The sequence below is a fragment of the Chlamydotis macqueenii genome, chromosome 2, assembly GCF_036417535.1.
Source record: "Chlamydotis macqueenii isolate bChlMac1 chromosome 2, bChlMac1.mat, whole genome shotgun sequence".
Taxonomy (NCBI): domain Eukaryota; kingdom Metazoa; phylum Chordata; class Aves; order Otidiformes; family Otididae; genus Chlamydotis; species Chlamydotis macqueenii.
The window spans coordinates 28,535,121-28,558,517 of record NC_141557.1 but is presented as its reverse complement, the minus strand read 5'-3'; the positions used below and the strand labels follow the sequence as shown (position 1 = coordinate 28,558,517).

General features: G+C 36.2%; 1 protein-coding gene across 1 annotated transcript in view; it reads right to left on the bottom strand.

Annotated features, from left to right (window-relative positions):
• PHF14 (PHD finger protein 14) overlaps nt 1-23,397 on the bottom strand; it is a 166,771-nt gene that overhangs the window by 131,400 nt on the left and 11,974 nt on the right. Inside the window, exons 4-6 of the mRNA XM_086740350.1 lie at nt 22,532-23,175; nt 18,213-18,357; nt 7,559-7,718 (exon numbers count right to left, since the gene is read on the bottom strand). Of these exons, the coding sequence (XP_086596476.1) occupies nt 7,559-7,718; nt 18,213-18,357; nt 22,532-23,175 (949 nt within the window). The remainder of the gene's footprint in view (nt 1-7,558; nt 7,719-18,212; nt 18,358-22,531; nt 23,176-23,397) is intronic.

The following is a 23,397-nucleotide window of genomic DNA, read 5'->3' as shown; positions in this document are numbered from 1 at the left end:
GAAGGAATAAAATTATACAGGTAGTCACATCAACACTGAGCTCTAGGTGCGTAGCTATGAAGTACCTACAACGCAGCATCAGTCAGACTTTGTGCTGTTTACAGTTAAATCTGTTAGCATCACCAAAACTAACTAGTTTTAAGCAACACAGAAAGGAGCTGCATTCAGTTATAAACATACTGAAGTTGTATTACAGAAATGCCTATCTGAAACTCAGATGAACAGACTGTTACTTAGCTGTACTCTTCTTCACTGGCCATAAACAAACTGGAGGTCTAAATTTTCAGCCATAAAATGAGACAGAATCTGAACCTCGGTGTCTAGTAATTAAATACAAGACAGTGGTAAAGGCTTCAGCCTCAATCTGCCTTTGACAGAGATCTTCACAAAAAGCTCAAAAATACATATACATTTAAGTCCTTACAAAAGAAAACAATGATCTTGCAATGTACAGAACTGGAGGACAGACTGTTTATTTAGGATTTTCCCCAAAAATAGTCCATGATAATAACCAGGAAACAGAAAAATCCCAGTAACAAACTACTTAGAGGTCATTATCTCACTTAATTCTGTAAGAAATTTCTCAGTAAGTCTAACATAAGTCACAATACTGACTGATCCAGTGTTGTATCTGACAAGATGTGCGGGATGGCCGGGGGATCAGGCCTAGCCAGCATGGGTTCATGAAGGGCAGGTCCTGTTTGACCAACCTGATCTCCTTTTATGATCAAGCGACCCATCTGCTGGATGAGGGAAAGGCTGTTGATGTGGTCTACCTAGACTTCAGCAAAGCCTTTGACACTGTCTCCCACGGTATTCTCCTGCAGAAGCTGGCAGCCCATGGCTTGGATGTGTACACTCTTGGCTGGGTAAGGAGCTGGCTGGAGGGCCGGGCTCAGAGAGTGGTGGTGAATGGAGTTAAATCCAGCTGGCTACCGGTCACAAGTGGTGTTCCCCAGGGGTTGGTGCTGGGGCCTGTCCTCTTCAATATCTTTATTGATGATCTGGATGAGGGCATTGAGTGCACCCTCAGTAAGTTCGCAGATGACACCAAATTGGCTGGGAGTGTGGATCTGCCTGGGGGTAGCGAGGCCCTCCAGAGGGATCTGGACAGGCTGGAGAGCTGGGCTGAAGCCAATGGGATGAGGTTCAACAAGACCAAATGCCGAGTCCTGCACTTCGGCCACAACAACCCCAGGCAGCGCTATAGGCTTGGGGCGGAGTGGCTGGAGGACTGTGTGGAGGAAACGGACCTGGGGGTACTGATTGATGCTCGGCTGAGCATGAGCCGACAGTGTGCCCGGGTGGCCAAGAAGGCCAACGGTATCCTGGCTTGCATCAAAAACAGTGTTACTAGCAGGAACAGGGAGGTAATTGTCCCCCTGTACTCGGCACTGGTGAGGCCGCACCTCGAGTACTGTGTTCAGTTTTGGGCCCCTCACTGCAAGAAAGACATTGAGGCCCTGGAACGCGTTCAGAGGAGGGCTACGAAGCTGGTGAGGGGTCTGGAGCACAGGCCTTATGAGGAGCGGCTGAGGGAGCTGGGATTGTTCAGTCTGGAGAAGAGGAGGCTCAGGGGAGACCTTATAGCTCTCTATAACTTCCTGAAGGGAGGTTGTAGTGAGCTAGGGGTCGGCCTTTTCTCTCGTGTAGACAGTGATAGAACTAGAGGCAATGGTTTCAAGCTGCGCCAGGGGAGATTCAGGCTGGACATTAGGAAATATTACTTCTCGGAAAGGGTAGTCAGGCACTGGAATGCACTGCCCAGGGAGGTGGTGGAGTCACCGACCATGGGGGTGTTCAAGAAACGTTTGGATGTTGTGTTGAGGGATATGATTTAGCTGAGAAGTATTGGTGATGGTTGGACTGGATGATCTTTTAGGTCTTTTCCAATCTTGATAATTCTGTGATTCTGTGAAGACTCTCTTCACTCATGGATTTGAAAACATGTCTTTACCCTATTATATCACTCAGATCTGAGATTCTAAGTTGTAAATTCCCTTTTTCAATATGAAAGCTTAAAACAGTGAGAAGAAGGTATATTCCAAAAACACATTTACATGCAACAACTGTATTGTTTTGTCTTTACTGATTTTTACTAGGGTTCTCCATCATCTACAAAACAGTTTGGTCACAGCACTGTAACTACTGGAAGACTCAAATAAAATGTAAAGTTTAGAGAAGAGTTACAACCTTGTCTTTAAATAACATGGTACAAATGTGACGGCACGCTGGCTGCCAGAGAACAAGCCGAGATACCCAAGTGTTCTGCCAAACTTCTTGCTGCTCAGGTGGGGAGTAAAGCTCATCATTGGTTTTATTACAGTATAAACACTCCAGCACAACCCACTAACTTAATACAATTTTATACGCAAAAAATAAGATTCTTCTCATTACTGTATGAAAAGTGCATCTTCTCTCTGCTTCCCCACAAAAGCAATGGAGGCACAAGGTATTCCTGCGGGGGAGCAACAGAGCGCCTGGTACCATCTCTACCCTTCCATGCTGTATCTAGAATTGGCAAGTTTGGCCTAAATCAGGACTCCACCTTTATGAAACACTCTTCTACAAAAAAGCACATGTGTGTGCATGAAAGTGTATTTTGATAAATATTATGCATTTACTAAAACAAATACCTCATTTAAATGAGCATACTCTACTCGTTTTCAAAAGGAATCAAAATACTTTTTTTTTAAAAAAAGCAAAATATCAGATGCAGAATGAGACCTGTAACCTTGAAATAAAGAGACTGCTTGTTTGCAAATAAAAAAAATATGAATTATGTAGGTCTTCTTTCCTATATTCTTCAATTACAGAAGTTATACATCTCTACAGTTACTATTCTTCACAAAAATCCAAGGTTCTGGTTAGAGGTTTTTGATAGTAAGTTTTAATACAGCCTCCTAAATATACCCTCCAAAGTTCAATATAAAGATACACATCTTCTACAAGCAGCTGCTTCTCAATTTAATTTGCACAGTTTTTTCATGCTCCACTGGTGTATTAAATGCTGCAGCACTCCGTAGGAGTTTGTCTGTGATAAACCCAACAGCTGGCTGCTTGCTTCATACTGACCTCCTCAAAATGTTTTAGTACATGTCACCCAAGTATTACAGTATTACAGATTTAAACTGCCATTTCAGTGTGATTGGCATACAAGCGTCTCATTTCTTAAACCACCTATATGCGAACTCAGACCTGAATCTTTATTAAAAAACATACACAAGTCAGTCAAGTTCACAGCTGAAGCAGTTTCAGCTGCTTTTAATACCAGTTCTAAATATTTTCCTGCTCATTTGTTTAGCTGCACATATTTTAGAAGCTTGTAATTAAGACAAATTGGGTAATCAAAGAAGAATAATCTTCCTTGTTACTTTACCATTCATTTAGCTTGAAGCAATGATGACAGATGTTGATTAGAGAAGAAGAAAAACTCCATACCAAAACAAGGACAGAATTCATATTCTTGGATAATAGCATTTTGAGAAATAAAATTTCATAAATTCACATTTATGCTTGTGAAACTGAGAGGTTAATGTGAAAAGGCTTCTGCTGAGAAATTAAGCACCTCATTATTCTAATGGTCCACCTTTCATGTAGGAAGAGAGAAATTATTCCAACTCAATTACGAAGAGAAACTGAATAGGTTTGGTTTGTGTAATTTCCAGCACTGATGCATATGAAGAATTTCTTTTTAAAAGGTGGTAAGGGGATACAGAGCACTGGTGAGCTAAAGGACTGTCATTCAGTAGTCTCTCTATTAGTATTTCAAGAAAAGAACTGCATAGGGTTACAATTTACTGATTTCAATAAAAATATAATGGACATTGTCTGCCCTAAGACTGTACCCTTAGCCTATAGTGCCCCATTACCCTTGAGAATTCAAATTTGTAAATAAATGATAGAAAGAGAGCACAAGGTAGTTAATATTTGGGTTTTTTTCTAGTACATAAGCTCTGTTCACCTGGGAAAATAAACTTATACTTACTCACGATAGCCATATTGCATTATCTAGCAGGTAAAATACAATAACAACAATAATTAATGTTTTAATGTCCACAATCACTAAAGCATGCATGTGCTTCTGCACAGAGAACCAGTGTCACAGAGAAAATGCTTCCACATTAACCAAAAGCATATTGCCATTTTACAAGAAGACATATAAGCAATTTTTAAAGTGTTGACTAGTTTCTATTACAGTTATATGGGAAATTACAAATCTACTGCCTAAACTGCCTTACAGAACACAGGAATAAAAAAGCTGAAATAAAATTTTCCACGTTATATTGATTCTCACATTTCCTAGGTGTTAGACAATTGACTTTAGTCTTTAAAAACATTTTTTCCATATAGCAGCATTATTATTAAAATAGAAAATAGAACTGAAAGTACAGTTTGTTTAATTGTGTAACAGCTTTACAAGGGAGACACACAGACACTGTTGAACCTACAACAGACCAGAAACAGAGGATATGAACACCAAAAGTATTTTAAAAGAAGCACAACTGCTTCTATGGGGTCAAAATTATTCACTACAAATCCTGATTCACTTGTGTAACTTTTTATTTTTAAATCGCACAGTATTTTCTTCTACTTTCATTGTTTCCTCCTTATAACATGCGTGTAGAAGGCATGAAGGAAAAAAAGATTTATTTTACATGCTGTATGGATACCTTTAAAATGTATCTCATAGCTACAAACTGAGAAGCTGAGCGCAACGTATATTCAGTGAAGCAAGGCAGATGCCTCCAAAGGTTACTGCTAGCATCTGCATCTAGTGGTCAATGTTCAGTGTTACGAATACCCTTGTTATGACTGTATTCCCAACACAAACTCTAATTGGTTTTGCTATGAGGAAAAAACACAAACTAAGGGAGAAATGCAAGGCCATTTACAATTTAATCCACAAAACTGGAATCAATTTATGACATTTTAATATTGTATTTACTTTTCTAAAGACAGCCAACACAGTATGTCAAAAAAGCTTTCCAAAACACCATCCTGAGCTCTGCTGAGCTTTTAATGACAGCAGGACCAGATCGTTACAGTATAAGTAAAGTCTGTGTAAGACCAGAAATTTAAAAAAAAAAAAAACAAAACCAAAACCCAAAAATCAAACAAAACAAAAACTCCCAACAGTAAACAACTGGGAAAAAAAGGGGGAAAAAAAAAGACAGATATGGCTAGGCTTATGTACACAAGACAGTTGGATACTTAAGTATTACTTAAGTATTACTTAAGTAATAACATATACAAAAGCTCGCTGACACAGATAAGATCAAACTTTTACTTTAACTCACTTCATAGAGTTTCTGCAAGTCTAATTAGGGAACTCCTCACAATGAGCAGGGAAAACCATGAAGACCACTACAAACCGACGGGTGAAGAAAGAGCGAGGGCATGGTTATATTTTGCAGTTTGCTAGTACAAAAGATGTTCTAAAATACATAGCTAAGTGTAAATAGCAATGTGTCTATTAACTCATATTAAAAAAACACGAAAAGTTTTACAGCAACACATTGGCGTTTCTGAATCTTGGAGTACTTAAAGTATTTGTACGAATATTGAATATTTAACCGTACTCTTTCCAACTCTGTATTCTTTCCAACTCATCACTATCAATAAGGTATGTCTGCAGACCTTCGTATTTCTACATCTCAAACAGAAACATTGAAACTGGATTAAGAAAGCTTCTTTTTTCTCTGAACAACCTCACCAACTAATTATTGCCTTCCTGTTTTAACACAATCAATGAAAAGCTTATGATAAGCCCAGCATCTGAAAGCTTTGTGTATTACCACACTACTATCACTACTATTCAGCAGTGAAGGTCAAGGGACTCAAGTCCTTCTTTTCTCACTGCAACTCCAAGCTTGAGCAAATCCAAAACAACTACACAAAGTTTCTGATCCCCAGTCCCTGCTGTCAATAGTTCAAGTCATTGGTTAAGCGAGAGAAGTCTTTCACACCATTATCCATACAGATGTCTGAATACTGAGTAAGAGTTTACGGGTTATTAACTTCCTCTACACAGGAAACATTTTTGTTTAAATGTAAACTGCATTCCTGATTAAAAAAAAAAAAGTTTCTTTTTCAAGACTCCTATCATCTTCACTAGTATGGTTTTCTATTAAAAAAGGTGTATCACACAAGTAGTTCAAGGAAACAAAGAAAGGTCTTCCAGTATATTCAGTAAGAGATCTATATACAAATAATAATACGCGGTGACTTCATACTGAAGAACGGGACTTATCAGTCCCTGAAACAAATGGTGATTTTTTTTTCACTTTGGTTTATCTTTTGCTCATAGGTCCATAAATCTTCATGCTCAAATTCACCTCAAGATAACATCTTCCTATTATTATAATGGGCATGAAGAATATTAGGAGCAAATAAAAAATTAGGTTATTGATTATCCAAAGAGCACTCATGTCAAAAGTAAGGTAAGAGACAGAACACATCAACAACAAAGTTTAATTTATGGCATTGTCTCCTAGGGCAATAGACTAGGGCAATATCCATCTAAGATGAGATCAAACCAGTGACAAGTGGCGTCCCTCAGGGGTCCATGTTGGGCCCGGCCCAGTTGAACGTCTTTGTCGGCAACATGGACAGTGGAATAGAGCGCACCCTCAGCAAGTTCGCCAATGACAGCAAGCTGTGTGGTGCCATCGACACACTGGAAGGGAGGGATGCCATCCAGAGGGACCTTGACAGGCTGGAGAGGTGGGCCCATGCAAACCTCATGAAGCTCAACCAGGCCAAGTGCAAGGTCCTGCACCTGGGTCATGGCAATCCCAGGCACAAATAAAGGCTGGGCAGAGAATGGATTGAGAGAAGCCCTGAGGAGAAGGACTTGGGAGTGCTGGTGGATGAGAAGCTTAACATGAGCCAGCAGTGCACCCTTGCGGCCCAGAAGGCCAACCGCATCCTGGGCTGCATCAAAAGAAGCATAGCCAGCAGGTCGAGGGAGGCGATTCTCTCCCTCTACTCTGCCCTGGTGAGACCCCACCTGGAGTACTGTGTCCAGTTCTGGAGACCCCAACATAAGAAGGACATGAACCAGTTGGAGAAGGTCCAGAGGAGGGCCACGAAGATGATAAGAGGGCTGGAGCACCTCTCCGATAAGGACAGGCTGAAAGAGTTGGGGCTGTTCAGCCTGGAGAAGAGGAGACTCCAGGGAGACCTGATAGCGGTCTTCCAGTACCTCAAGGGGGCCTACAGGAAAGATGGGAAGAGACTGTTCAGTAGGGCCTGTTGTGACAGGATGAGGGGTAATGGTTTTAAAATAGAGGGAGGTAGATTTAGATTAGATATTAGGAAAAAATTTTTTACACTGAGGGTGGTGGAACACTGGAACAGGTTTCCCAGAGAGGTGGTTGATGCCCCATCCCTGGAAACGTTCAAGGCCAGGTTGGATGAGGCTCTGAGCAACATGATCTAGTCCGGGATGTCCCTGCTCCTTGCAGGGGGGTTGGACTGGATGACCTTTGAAGGTCCCTTCCAACCCTAACCATTCTATGATTCTAAATTCCAAACATCACTTCCTTAGTCTTACCTGCCTGCATCAGTCTCCTTGAAGATGCCATCCTGATTAGGACACAATTCACAACTAGGTGTGACACCACATTTGCATGCATCACAAAACCAAGGTTCTGTGGAATTTTCTGAAGCTGAGCTCATGATAGAGTCACTCTCTCCATCAACACCATAGCAACCTACAAAGTGAAAAAATGGAAAACCAGTATAAGGAAAGACAATTGTAAAAGCAGACAGCTGTCAGTTATGATTTCAGCAGGAAACATACACACATATACATTCAGAGGAATGATAACAAAAGTCTCAAAAAAGCTTACAATATTTTTGCAAACATTATCTTTAGTGCAGAAGTTCCATTTTAAAGAGAACCTAATTCTAAGAAGTGATCTATTTTATGTGACCGTCTTCAATTACAACTGAAAAACAAGAAGAAAAAGTGTGTTTATTTTATTCTTTTAGCAATGCTTGGTGTTCTTCCAGACTATCCATTAAGAAGGAAATTAAGAAAACAAGACTTAAAGCAACCAACAAAGACTGAGAAAAACTCAAAGCATTTTTTCAAATTAAAAAATATAATTCAAGTTAAATGCAATAAGCTAAGGAAAGGACTAAAGACCTTCTATAACTTCAAAACCGAAGTACAGAGCACAGACTAACAGTTTTGAGACAACAGGCTGCTTAAAAAAAAAAAAAAATTAATATACTTTATCAATCACCATTCTCATTTTTACCTGGCTTTAAATTATGGCTAAATTCAATCATTCAATTTCTCTATTATTTTTTGGTATATCAGCTGTATTCTTTATGATTGTTAAGGTGTCTATGCACTAGAAATGTAGGAAAACACTATTTTTTTAAGTGATTTAGAAGCTTGTTATTTACATTTTGCACAAGAATAAAAGTAGTATTATTACTACCACAAATGTCAACAAGGAAAATCTTAAAGCTTATCACCACAAAACTGTATTTCTGAATATGTCGCACTTTGAACATCTGTTAGTCAATAAGAGAAAAATATTATTTCATTGTCAACACTTACAGCACAGTAGGGACTTTACTAAAAGACTAAATTCAGCTATTTATCAAAAACAGTGATCAAGTCAACATTTGTGCTCGCAGAACAGTTAAATTATTGAATTCTGCAATTAAATAGCAACATGATTTGTTACTTTGGTTCATTACTCACTGACTGCAATAAAATAGCAAGTGCTCTAACTCTGCTTGTGACAGAAAAGAGTTCTGCATAATAGACTAAAACTATATTCAGGAAATAAGCAATAACACCGTAGGAACCGCTTAAGTATAGTCTTCCATTATGGAACGAGGTTCATCAATAAGAATTAAGATAAGAAGCCAGAATGTTTCTTTTAATTATAAAAGTATTCCAGAATCAAAGGACAAGTAATGCACAGAAGTGCATTCACAGATGAGTTTCATTAAGTATGTGAAATATCATATAGCTCTCACATGAGGTAACTCCATTTTCTTTATCATGTGGTACCAGCTTTAGATGGTCTTCCAGAAAGTCATTTTTTAATTTCAGGCCAGTGAAGCAACTTTTAAGCAATTACATTATTGAACAAATACACAACCCATTGATATCATAGAGCTGATGAAAAATTAAGCTTTTCACAATCCCTATAGACTTCTTAACATATTAATATTTTCCTAAATGTACTTATTAAAAATTACATAATGCTACAGAAGCAGTAATACTGTCATCAATCCATATGGCAAAATAAAATCAGTTTCTTTCAAACACCGCTGCTGCTTCTCCAATCGAAAGTAATTAGATTTGCTTTACTAACTAAGTGCTAAAATTAGCACAACTTCCTCAAGCTGTCTTTCTTTAATTCTGAAATAGTTGCCTAATTATACTTATCAGTCATTTATACTTGATTTTTTTTTGTTATTTCTTCCCAGAAAATGACATACATGTGCTGTAATTATTTCCATCTTTATCATATGTGTTGGCATCAAACATTGTTTCTATAGCAATACAAATTTGGTCTTTTTTTCAAGTAGATACAAAAAAATTGTCTGTATTTTTAACCCAAATGTTTTGTCCCAATTTGTACAGAAGTCTTAGTGACAGATTTAAAGACTTTAAGATGTCTAATAGACAAGGAGGCATTTACTCTTTCCCCTAACTGTCATTTAGGAAAAGCTACACACCATATTGTTACAATCAGCAAAAGGGGTGGTTATTAGCTGGAGAAAATAGACTAGATTACCATTAATCATTGCAGATAAATACATCAAAACAATCTTGCCCACAGCAGAGCTAAGAAAAGGAAATCCAGTCCGTAAGACTGCAGTCGACTCAGTGTACCCTGCCAAATAAAGCTACAGAATCAAAGCTGCAATCCAAAACCTTGTTTGCTACGAAGCCATGTAAGCAATGAAAGGGCTGCACTCTGGTAGCTTTTTATACCCACATACATCAAACTGTTACCTTCAACTATAGGGGAAAAAAAACTTCAGTGCAAGGTTTCATAAGAGGTACTTTGCAATTGTTCTTGGCTGAGTAGTGGCACGGACGAATTTCAGTATGGTCCAAAATAAGTCTGAACTCTACGTAGCATGCCTGGAGACTTTACCTTCCAGAAGGAGTTAGGACTAACATATACAGATAGTGAAACAAAACTGAGCTTTATGAATAATACTTTTAAATAGGTAATTAGGTAATGCATCATAAATAATTTCTACTCAAATCCTCAGATCCAACAGCTGAAGTTTAAATTTGATCCAATAATACTTAATAGAATGAAGAGCCGAGTCCCAAAATTAATTAGAAACCACTTGTTAAGCTCTATTTTTTGCTAAGGATATGCAACTGTTTTAAATCAGAATTTTTCTTATGTTTGCCATAAATAGTCATTTGCTGCTTTTGGGCTGTTAACAGAAACCAAAGGAGAGGTCAAATTTCAGCAATGTAATATCCATATGGATAACACAAATCTGTTGAACAGCCGCATTTATGAAATGTCTGTTAAGCGAGAATGTCTAAGATGACAAATCTTGCATATGGTTTTGACATCAAAAATCAATATGTATAAGAATAGAATTAAATTCCTGTTAAAAAAGCTAGCAGTGAAAGTTCCTTGCAGGCTAAAAAAGGTATAGTGAAGCAAAAAAATTACCAGTACTGCAATTTTTAAATAATAAAACTTTCACGATTCAAAAACAGTTTAATAACTCAGAATAAAAAAATAATCAATGACAAAATATATTTATCCTGATTTAAAGAACGACAGATAACACATTGATGATGTCATTTGACATTAAGATGCCAGATATATACAGGAGCAGATGTAATGTTTGTTTTTTAAATATACAAGGAACCAAAAAAAAAATTATTTAACTCCAATTGAAGTATGAAGGCAAAAGTAGTTTCAGAAGAAAACCCTTTTGTAGAAATTGTGAAACAAAAAAACTTCAATACCTTACAGTTTTTCAAGAAATGGAAATCTACTTTCGGGTTATTAACTAGCAGCCATAATGAAAACTCTGGCAAAGCTGAAAAACACTGCTCACTTAGTAAGCAAAAATTAAAAAAAAAAAAAAAAAAAGAAAAAAAATTTTAAATTTCTCAATATACTGACTTCATTGTTTCTCTTGTTATCACAAGTTGTAATAGCAACTGCCAACAGAAAAACTCATTTGATCAGATTAACATCCCTTTCTAAACAACAGAATGCTACAGACACTTTGTCAAAATTTTAAATTGTGGATAAATAGATTATCAAATGCATTCAAGCAAGCAGATGCAATTAATTAATACTAATGAAAAAGATAAACTTGCAGTTCTAGACTATATTTTCAGCAGTTTTCACTTTCCAATTTCAAGTAACTTTATGATAGTCATGCTCAGAGACTCATTTCTCCCTTAAAAAGTTGAAACCGGGGAAAAAAGTGTTTGCTACTGCATGGCTATAATTGAATTTTTCGTGTACTAAATCAGAGCTACAGTACAAAAGGCACTTGATAAAAAAAACCTAAATGCATTTTTGTCCAAATCTGTCTGAAAAGTTAGAATATACAGATCAAGAGTTCAGAGTTTTAAAAAACCTGCTGTATTTTTCATATTTTTACCACAGTAATATTCTTTCATCGGTAACAGACAATTACCTATTTAAATACGTCATTTTAAGATCTTTAAAACTGCTGAATGCAACAAAGGTTCAACTTACTACCACCTGCCTTCTTTTCCCATGCTGAAACAATTATTTTGATCCTATTAAAAAAATTTTTAAAAACATTATTTTTATGACTCTTTAAAATGCACAGACATGCAGATCCGAAGCCGCTGCTTGATAATCATTCCATTGATAAATCATTCCATTAAACAATTAAGCCGATGAGCAAGAAAGAGCTGTCCAGTCTAACTTTCCTATATTAACTGTTGAGGATTGCTGGTATTGGAACAGAAAGCAATGAAAGGGCTCACTACAAGTAAATCTCTCAAGCAACACCAGGAGGTAATCTTCAAGTTCTTTCTAAAAGCACCGCAGTTGTGTAGATGGTGCGTTAAGTCAACCACTCGCCTCTCTGACTGGAAAATATGTTGAAGAAAATAAAACAACTTCTAAATACTTCGCTTAAAATGCATGCTGCCTTTCCTTAATATTCACAAAAATTCTGAATTTTGGATCTTTAGAATACTCGAGAGCCCCTTTCCAACTAAAGTTCACTAAATCCTCATACCTGTATGTTCTTAGATTACTGTATCACAACTCCATGTCTGCCACTTCCTTGAATGCCTCTTACACTAAACAATAAAACTGGCTTAGTATAATATTAATCTGTGAATTTACACACATAAAAGTCAAGAAGTTAAAACTCTCCCAACATTTACTGTTCTACAAACTGCATCTGTATATTAAGATTACAGCCAAACTGTCTATCAAATGTATGTCATTTTATACAGAAAACGAACTTTTTTATTCCCTGATTTTAAAGTCATAGTACATGGTCAATAGGTTATTTTTTATGCAATTGTCATTAAAATGAAACTGCAAACACTATAAATGCTACAATTAAAACAACTGTTCTGAAATTTATACCACTGAGAGAAATGGGAAGAGAGACCTAATTCTTGCCTTGGCTGCATCTGTTCCTCCGTCTCTCTGGGAGGCTATTTTTTTGCCCCTCAAACAGAATATCTGCATACACTAACTACATCTACATATAGGCTGAAGCATGATCTTGTTACAAAGATCATGAAAACATGAACTTTACCTTTAAGGTAAACTGTAGGTTTGCAAAAATAAAAACTGTGACATCACACTATTTAAAATGTTACATTCAATCCTTAATTGTACCAACAGTTTAGACTAAAGACATGAATCAATTCACACGTCATAAATTCCGAACAGTATTTTTATTTAGTAAATGGAGAGTACTAAAGCACATGATTTCACTAAATGAGGTTTTATACCAAACAGCAGCAGGCCAGGGTAAGCAGCAAAATTAAAACTCAAAAACGTTTTGCTACTGTAAAGCATATGGCAACCGCACTATTGCTTGCTGCTAGAGAAATCTTATTCCCTGCCATACACATCGCAGTAAAGTAAGAAACAAACAGAGGGGATGGAAATGAAACAGCTGGAAAAGTGTAAAACTTCTCTCATTTAATTCACAGCGACTAACCCAAGGGCAATAGTTGGCAAGTGTGCTACCTACAGTTATGGCACATGCTATGATACACACCAGGCATTTTCCTCAGACATGCTGCAATCAGTATGTCCGAAAAACTGACACCACAGTTGGGCGTGTCCTGCTATTACAAGATCTCACCACAAAAGCATTTATCCAAAATGACAGATTAGTGCCTAAAGAAGATTTTTATAAAAAGAAATGAGAATTATCTCCACACACAAGTCAACACTCTGAAAAGCAACAGTACACCTATAAATTCAGTACAAAAGATTTTTTTTGCCCTAGCAATGTAAACATTTTCCCTTTTTTAAAATAAGTTGATACGTAAAATGAGAACAAACTTTTAACTGATGGACTTACTAATTAATTACAGGTTCTTTAGACATAAAAGATGAATGCAAAGTATAAGAGCAGATACTAAATTAGCATGACATGTATGCTACTTTTGCAGTTTTAGAGGCAGTTACCGATTTCTGTCGCTTTGAAGCAGTTATTTGCTCCACAAAGTTTACAGATTTTTGGACACATCTGCAGAGCAGCCATAGCTTTTGGACAAGTGATGGAGGGCATGCAGGTGATATAGAATGAACTGTATGAACATCACACAGCAAATAGTTGCACTGGAAAGGAAACTGAATTTCTAGCAATCTCAAAGCAAGTAAGGCAAGCAAAAGTGTTTATTAAGGGTCCATGACTCTCGGTCTGAATCAGAATCCCCCTCTAACTCTTGTCCATGTCACTGTGTTCCACATGAGTGCTGGCCAAGTTGCTCCCAGATGAGTTATCACCCCTCTTTTCCCATGGAAGCACTCATGTAACAGTTGATTAACGCCAAGCGAGCAAACCAAAACCAACACAAATCATGACTGAACAGGCAGTGGCTGGACCAGATACTCAAAAGGAAAAGGCGCTAGCACTAAGTACCCAGGTGCACCAGTAATAGAGCAGTTTGAACAGTGATAAGGTTCCCCGTGCTAGAAAAGCCAAAACTTAGCAGAGCAAGGGAGAACGGAGATCTAGACTTTGCTTAACTTAAAACAGAAGGTAACAGATTCTTGCCAACAACTATGCTGGCATGCAGTCACTTAGGGATCACAACTCAAATGCTCACCTTCACATTAAGGGGCCACACTATCGCATGGGACCTGCCCTTTGACCAATACCTACAAGAAGAGTAAGAGACCCCTCCCAGGGAAGGAAGGGAGCTCTGGTGTCCAGAAGAAGTAGGCTCAACTCAAGGACAGCATTCTCACAGGTAGTGAATAACTTCATATTAAATACAGAGGTGGCCACCTTTTCAAGTCACCTGAAAGGTTCTGTGGTAGACAGGAACTTTCACTTCAGTAGCGTACAAAGGCACAAGCCAAGAGTATAAGATCCCTCCCTGTGAAGTAGAACAGTTTCTATAATAGTCAACAAGGAGAGAGAAAATAAGGTCTTCAGAGAAAGAATAATCAAATCACCAATATCATCATTATGTGGGTCCCTGGGTAGGACATCAGTAGGGTGTGAAAGGAGTGCACTTTCTTACAAATAAGTATTTACAGTGCTATAGAAAAGAAGATAAAACATTGATTTATAATACAACTTGAAATTGCATAGAAAAACTATGAAAAAAACCCATAGGGTATTTCAGCAGCTTTGTTTGGGCATTTCAGGACAACAGGCTTTTTGGGTTTGAGATTCTAGGGAAAAGCAAATCACTTGACAGGAAATGGGCGTCTTATTCTTTGCAACTGCAGGCAAACACAGGTACACATCACTGCATCAGTTTCTATCCAATTCATAAATAGGAGCCTCTTCATTCAGTCATGTGCCAGAAACTGCATTTTCTGAAAAACTCAAAAGCTCAAACATCAGAACAAATTTCAGGACACAGTATGGTGTCTGCAGCCACAGCAATCTACTTACTAAAGAAAACCCGCAAAAATAAGAACAAATTTTGGGATTCCAATACCCTTACAAAATAGATTCACTTATTACTGGAACACACTTTTCAAACTACAAAGCAGCTGCGTACAGGAGTACGAAGGACTTCTCATAATACAGCGTATGTCCATGATCTCGGCACACAGTTACAAGGTACAGGTTAAAGCCAATGATACTAAGAGTAAACTTTGCCTCTATTAACATTAAAAAAAAATTCTCAAGGTTGCAAGCAATGTTTATATTATTAGACAGGAATTATTTCTTCAACGACTTCTCAATTTATATTTGGAAATCATCCAAGTTGAATGATTAAGCCAATAGGAACAAAAAGTAATTGTTGCATTGCATTTTGGTTTTGATTGCAACTTCTTTATGATAGGCTTTGTCTTCATTTCTTAGTCACATATTCAAAAGTAATACAAGTCAACGACCACTGGGCAAGAGTGCAGAAATCTCCAAGTTATTGAACATACATATATATAAAAAAGATCACTAAATCAAACTAAAGCTTCAATGGTTCCAAATTTCTAAATAATTTTTTTATTTGCTGCAAGCAATTATTTAAACAAATTACTGAAACATGTTCAGATTTATAACAGTACCTGCTCTTATCATTCTAAAATATCAAAGTATAGAAAAATACACTGAAATAAATGTTCAATTCTACTTAAAACTGCAGTATTATATTTACAAATTAATATACATATGAAGCAATGAAACATATAAATAAAATGTCAAGTAAACTTCGAAATTGCATTTACCAGAGATTTGAAGTTCAGCTTGTTGCCAGGGAAATTTACAGTTTTACCACAGTCAACAATTACTTTCACCTGCTCAGCTTGCTTTTTTTTTTAAGTATTTATTATTAAAATAAACCGTAAACAGCTAAATTTTCAACCATAAGTGTGAAAAATTAACAAACATCCTTAGTCAATTAGCTTGTCCAGCCTGCAGAACTTATCAGAATAAACTAGAAATTTAAATCTGAATTAATCTACTTCACTTTGTTGCAATAACAACAAAAGAAATATACACCCATTGTACTCTTTATATCAGTGGGTCTACCAGGAATCTTTGCCTATAACATTTTAAAAAGAAGAATGGCAGCAATTACTTTTAGACAGATTTTGAACTACTAAAATTCAAGTGAGTTTCAAACTATGGAACTATTTTCTTGTGAGTGAAAGCCAGCTATAATCTTATGTTTTGTAGCGTTACGTTAAAGGTTTAGTAAACTGAACAAAATGAGGAAGTAATCTTTTGGGGATTTTTAAGGCACTCCTCTGGAATAAAAAACAAATTTGCCATCATTTTATTCTAAAAAGGCAGAAGATCATGTCTCTGTAACAACTGTTCTGCAGTTTAACATAACTAACTGTACAATCATTAAAGAAATCTTATAGAAGAATTTTCGGGGAGCTCCATGGCTTTAGGGTTTAGATGTACTGACTGTATAAAATGTTTGGGAAATTCTCAAATAGGCATTCATAACTATCAGCAAAAGACACTTTCATTCAATTTTTCTTTTCTCATGAATTAACATTAGACTGTGCTAGTGAAAAAACAAAACAAAACTATCTACATTCTATAAAACCAACTTTTAGTAGTTTACCGCAGCTCAAATTGAATATATTCTGCACATTACTTTCAAAAAACTTCACAGATAGAGAAGAAGGAATTCCACAAGCATACCAAGACACTTAAATTTAGGAGTCTAACACTTGTTATAGTCAATGAAGACCTGACTAATGCCCTCAAAGGCACCTAAAGCGTGATTCAGCTCATCACAAATTAGGTCAACTAAATTACTCTCTAAGCCTTATTGACAGTACTGATTGGCTCTTCAAAGGACTGCAACAGGAGATCAGGAGTTAGAGTACATGTTGACACTTAACATAAGCCATCTGAACCTCAGGACAGAAATTCCATCGTCAGTTTCCTAAGTGATGCTAAGCAAAGAACTGAACTACAGTTCAATGCATGAAAACTACTGTTTTGAAGCAATTTTTAATCTAGTATGAGAAAACAAAAGGGGAGTAGAGGATTAAGAAAAGCACTTCCTACCTGAAAGGGTATGCTAAACAGCTCCAAAAAATATTAAAATTATGGGAGTTACATAAATTAAATAAAGGTATTTTATGCTTTTGAAAAATTAAAGTCTATCTTATTTTAATTTCAAGGATTGAAGCAGCCTCTCTCATTTTCCTGGGAAACCTTAAAAAAAAAAGCGAAGCCCTAAAAAGGTACAGGATAGCAGAAATGCTAAAAAACTCTACCTCATTAATGAAGAAAAAAACCAGGTTTTGTTTTTCAACAAAGTAGGTATGCATCTCTGCGTTAGTATATACCCTACCTTCCTATCTATCTCAAGAGAAAGAGCAACAACACACAATACAGTTTCCCCTTCCATGTAAAGTTTTTAAAATTCCGTACACTCACATTAGAATTATTACGGAAGTATTTCTTTAAAACCAGACCTTCTACTTCTATAACACAAACACGGACTAGATTTTGGAGCAATTAGCAAAACAACTATGTGAGTATGTTTTAACTTTAAAATTTCCTCATTTCAAATTGTCAGTGAAAATTATGAGAAATTTCAAGGCTAGCTCTTTTCAGTTATAACTAAAGCCATGGACAATTCCTTTCGCTCCTTCTTCCAATGTCTCTGCCTTTTCAGTACAGCAAAAATATATGGAAAAAACCCTTTCCTTTTAGAAGGAAATCTCATGATCTTATATCACAGTAATGCAACCAAATTCATATACTGAAATAGTTAAGATGAAACTATATTTAATATAATATCCTAAAGCCCTGAAAATACAACCTATAGCTTCAGTATTTGCACGCTGATTCATTATATAGGTATCTGTAGTCCATGTCCTGTTCCGTAGTTACTTATATTTGCTTCAGTAGAATTGAAAATGGATGTTTTACCACTAAAAAGAATGCATGTAGTATTAGAAAAAACACCTGCTAGAGTTCAAACGCTCCTTTTTTTAAAAAAAATAAAGCAAGTCAAAATTTTATTAAAAGCAGAGCACATGCTTTCCTCCCACAACGAGAATGAAGGGTTGGATTACCTTCATGCACTGTTATTCCACAGTTGTCACACTGGATGATTTCATCAGCATCTTCACTGTTATCTCCAAGACAAACGCAACAAATCAAAATATGGTCCATTTTCTGGGAAGTCCAATTTTGAGATTTCTCAAGGATCAATGAGTCCTAATATTGAAAAATGAAGACACATGGATTATGCTAGGAACTTCAATTTTAATTAAAACAAACAAAAGATCTGTTATTTGCTCAATTTTGAATAACAAACAGAAAAACGGGAAATTATTTTCACAACAATAAAAGCATCTTCGTTGTCAAAACATTTAAACACTTCATCCACAAATATAAGAGCTGGGAGAAAGGATGGCCACAATCATCTCAATATACCTAGAAACAAGATCCAAATGCCACAGAAGTGTCTTATTTCCTCAGATAGAAACATGTATGCCTTTAAACTACTTATGTACCTCAAAAAGGAACAAATACATATACCTAAGAAACCATTTAAAAGCAAAAAAAAATAAAAAACCCAAAAAACCACTAAGACCTTCAATGTCCCAATATTCAGAAAAGTTGCTTCATTTTGTTAAAATATGTACCATCAAAAATAAGAAAGTCACATGGATCTGAAAGATATGAAAATAAACAGCTAACAAGTCAGCCAAGTCACCACTTAAGTAAAATATAACAAATTATCAACTCAGTTCTATTTTTTTTGTAATGTAAATTTACAAGTCTGTATGCAAAACCATATGATTTATTAAAGCTGTAACAACGTATTTTCTTCTGATTATATACACTAGTAAGGAGCTGCAGAACAGGTATATTGCTCTGTTTTGGAAACCTTCAATGTGAACTATACCACTTAAAAAGAATGTGGCTTTTAATTGGGAATTTCTCTAAGGAAACATAGAGAAGTGTTTTACAAACCAAATAAAGCTGTATGTAAATTTTAACTTTTTAACTTTTTTTATCTAGGCTTATTATTCTTTATTATTATTCTTATTATTTTGTGAGGTAAAGACATTGTCTCTTCTGCAAAGTTTCACGGTCTCCATACATTTTTTTAAACTTTATATTAAAAGCAAACACTGAGCTTGAACTACTTTCATCAGTGATACAACGTATAGGGAAGTGTGAAATTAGATCTCAAGTAATAGAGGTGGTTTGTTATAATGTTTTTGACTTAGGAAAGGTCAAACACGTACTTCTGGCAGCTAGGAAAGACTTCTGGATCTCCTATCCATTTTCTCTAAACAACATAAGGAAACATGACCTATTAAAAAAAAAAAAAACCCCTCATCTAGAGGTAAAAATGAAAGATTATAAACCGTTCACATGGTCATGCTTGCTTACAGGAGGGCAACTTATTGTGAAAAATACAAGATTCTCTCTTAGAGAGTTCAGACTTAGGGAGCATTTCTTCCAACACCCTCCTTTTAGGACAAAGTTGCAAAGTATTTTGAGAAAGTAAGAAACCTGCTCATTTTTCTCAAAAATACTGTGGCCCATCATTACTCAAAATACCCATGTTTAGCTTACCATTCACATTACAGATAGGAAAATGGCGGTAGATACTCCCTAACTTTGGCAGATTAATTGTATAATGGCACAGGCTTCTCAGACGCATCTCACAATTCCACAGAAATCAGCTTTTTCTGACAGTACCTTTGAATGAACTGTTATTTGGCTTCACCAACAGAAGTCTAAAATAAATTTGTGATCTCTGCTGTTAGAGAAGCCCAATGTCTGGTAATTAAGAACAGAAAAAAAAAACAACCCCAAACAAAAAATCAACTCTTACTTTAAATCAAATAAACAGAATTCCACTGTAAAAACAACATGGAAATAACAAAATAACAATAGCTGTTTAGGCAGTGATAAGATATGCAAACATGGGTTAAAAAAAGAAAAGCAACGATGGAAGGGCATCAAATTTGGATCTAATGTTAGAATCCCCATCCATTATGGTTTACCTTATGTGAAGACAGCCAACAGGTCAAACAGAGCAGTAGAATGACTTAATTTTCTACGCAGACATGGAGAGGGACCGAGTGATCTGGAATGCCTGCTGCTCTCCCCTGCTTAGTCCATGTAAGCACCTGAAAGACTCCATCCCAGAAGCCGACCCTACTTTTCTAAACCATGAGAACTTTTACGTAGAGATGGTAACTGCTGCCAACTCCTGAACAAGTCCTGTTCCCTACTCAAGTGAGAGAAAGGATTTCAGCTGAATCCCTGTGTAATTCTCATTTCTGTGGTGTTAATGAAGAAAGTGTGCATTTCAAGCTATATGCCCATATACTTCTAACTTTAAAGGACAATAGAAGAATCCCATAAAGTGGTAGCAATTATAGAAACAGAAAAGCACCATTTATCTACTAATGATGCTTGACTCTAGGAAAAAAAGCTAAGTTTGTCTTCTGTGCTTAAACAATAGAAAAGCATTAAGTTTCATTACAGCACAGGTTAAAATATTGCCTCTCCAGACCTCAAAATATTTTTGTAAAATGTAGAGAAATAAAATACAAATCACATGGAAACAAAAATCAAACAACCCTCCCTCAACAACCCCCCAACATCCACCACCAAAAAGTAAGTAAAGGAAAGAATGCATATTAAAAACACTGCTACACGTTCAGAGTTAATTACCTGAACATTCTTTCATAAATTAATTATGCATTCAGACATCTGTTTTCCTAAGAACTTATCTTCTGCAGAGTAATGAGTTTTTGCTAGACAGGTTCAGCTGTTTCAGTATTTTTAACTATTTTAAAATATTGTAGTAGTGTAGACTATACCGTTATAATACAGTTCAGTATCAATCTAAAAATTACAGTCTATAATCCAGTCTACAGACACTCACTGTTTTAAGACTTCTTGTTAAAGACCTATTCATAAACAGTACTTTGCTTTACATGCAGTAAAGATAAATTATCAGTTACAAAATTATAATTTGAACTTCAAAATTTCTGATTTTTATTTTATCTTTTAACCAACATCCTAAATCCAAGGCAAAACAGACTCTGGGGTCCATGCACATTAAGAAGCTTCACAAAAGACACAGCAGAGACAGCTCCAGGTTTCTGAAACAGGCCTAATTTTCCAAGTCAATGGAAATTATGGACATATTCAAGAATATATTGCTAAGAATGTAGACTCACATCTCCATTATGATACAGGAAACAACTCTGAAAGAAAATTACCTATCTCCATTTGAAGTATTGGTAGAGCACTTTCAGCTCCTGAGCCAAGAGAATTCGAGTAACAACACTAGAATTACAGACCTAGACAATGAAAGAACATGTCTATACAAAAAGTAAAAAAAACTCCAGTTATGGTTTCTTTTTCCCTTCAGTCACAATTATTACTAGTAATTAAAACAGCACGGTTTGTTTGCCATCTTATATATGTAAAATACATAACAACGTATCTGAAATGGAGATAACTGATTTTTCCAAATACTCTGTTTAGTTCCCTGTCATTTTATACATTAAAATAAAGATTAAATGGAACAGCAGAACTTTAAATAGCACCATACCACTATCATTTATCAAATGTTATGTTTATGCAACTCTGATTACTTTGTTCAAAATTTGACATTAAGTCAACCATCCTGACAACTTAGTATCTTATTGTTTCCACAGGCACAATCTTTAGGCAACTGCAATTGTGAATACAAAGTAAAAGTTGCATTATTAAACACTTCACATATAATTTTCACATTCTGCAATTAGAAGGTATTTAATGTAACAAAAATAGCTCCCCAATGCTTTTTAGTACTGCAAGAAATTACTTTTGTAAGCGTTATAAGCAAACTCAACATAAATTATCATGATTATCCTATTTGATTTTAAACTCAGTGTGCATATTTCTTAGAATTCTTCTATCAGTGAACTTAGTGTTCAGACTTTGATGTTTGTCACAAAGAAGGGTTAGGACAAAGAATAACCTATCATTTAGCTATTTTATGAGTATGTCACAGATGCTTTTAACTTTTAGAACACTACAGATACGCAACATTTATGCTAAAAAAAGAAACAGAAATCTCGCTAATACATATTGACTTCCATACTGGACCTCCTATTTGCTTTAGAACTAATCCAACCCCCTCTAAAGCCAAGAGAAGTCTTTCTATTGACTTCAGTGGCATTAGATTGGCCAAATGGTCCAAGCAAGGTCATTTAATAGGCAATGCCTATGTAGCATAATTTTGCTGCTTTGCTTATTCCTGTAAACACAATTTCACCCAAGCAGTTTAACTTTTCAAATTAACAAAACAGCTACTGGGGAGTAGTTTCCATTTGTCAAGAGATATATTATAGAAAGTTGGTTGCACTACCTCATTACTCTTGCTTTGTGAAAGAGCCAGGCTATCATTTGTCAATTCCTCATCATCTGCATTATTCCTGTTAAGAACTTTACTCTTCTTCTTCTTCGATCCTCCATCACTAGCCGTGCTGCTATTATCTTCTTCATTACCTTCCTCATCATTGTCATCCTCATCACTTCCGCTCCCATCATCTTCATCATCCTCATTATCTCCATCACTCCCCTCTTTTCGCAGTGCGTTTTTTCCTTTTTTTTTCTCAGCAGTAGGCCGCCAGTCATTGTCATCTTCACTGTCATAGTCATCCATATCGTTCAGTTCTTCCATCGATACAAAATCCAGCAAAGGTCGGTTCCTGCGCAAATTCCATTTTTTTGGTTCACTTGTTTGCTCATCAGCCACAGTATCAGGTTCAGCTGCTTTCTCTTTCTTCTTTTTTGGCTTTTCTTCTTCATCTTCTTGCTCTTTCTTTTCAGTTTTAATTACCTCTTTGTCTGCTGTTGGTAGCTCTTCTTCAGTGGAGCTTTTTGGCTGTTGCTCTTCTACTTTTTCTTCTGCCGGTTCCTCCTCCAAGATATTTTCTTCTGATTCAGTACAGGAACCTTCACCACTGTCCTTTGATGCATCTTCACTCCCATGACCACTTCCTTCAGAATCTGTTGAGCAGATGAAAATTTAAAAAAAGTTCCGACACAAATGTACCCCCAAAAATAAAATCTGTTGAAGCAAGTTGTTAAACAAAAGAATGATGCATGTTCCTCCCTCATAAGGTATTCCACCTATTTTTTCAGCTGGTGTCCAAATACTGCTATTTCAAGTGGTATGTTGAGAATCTGTTAAATATGAGTGCTTTTTAAGATGGAAAAAAAAAAAAGGCA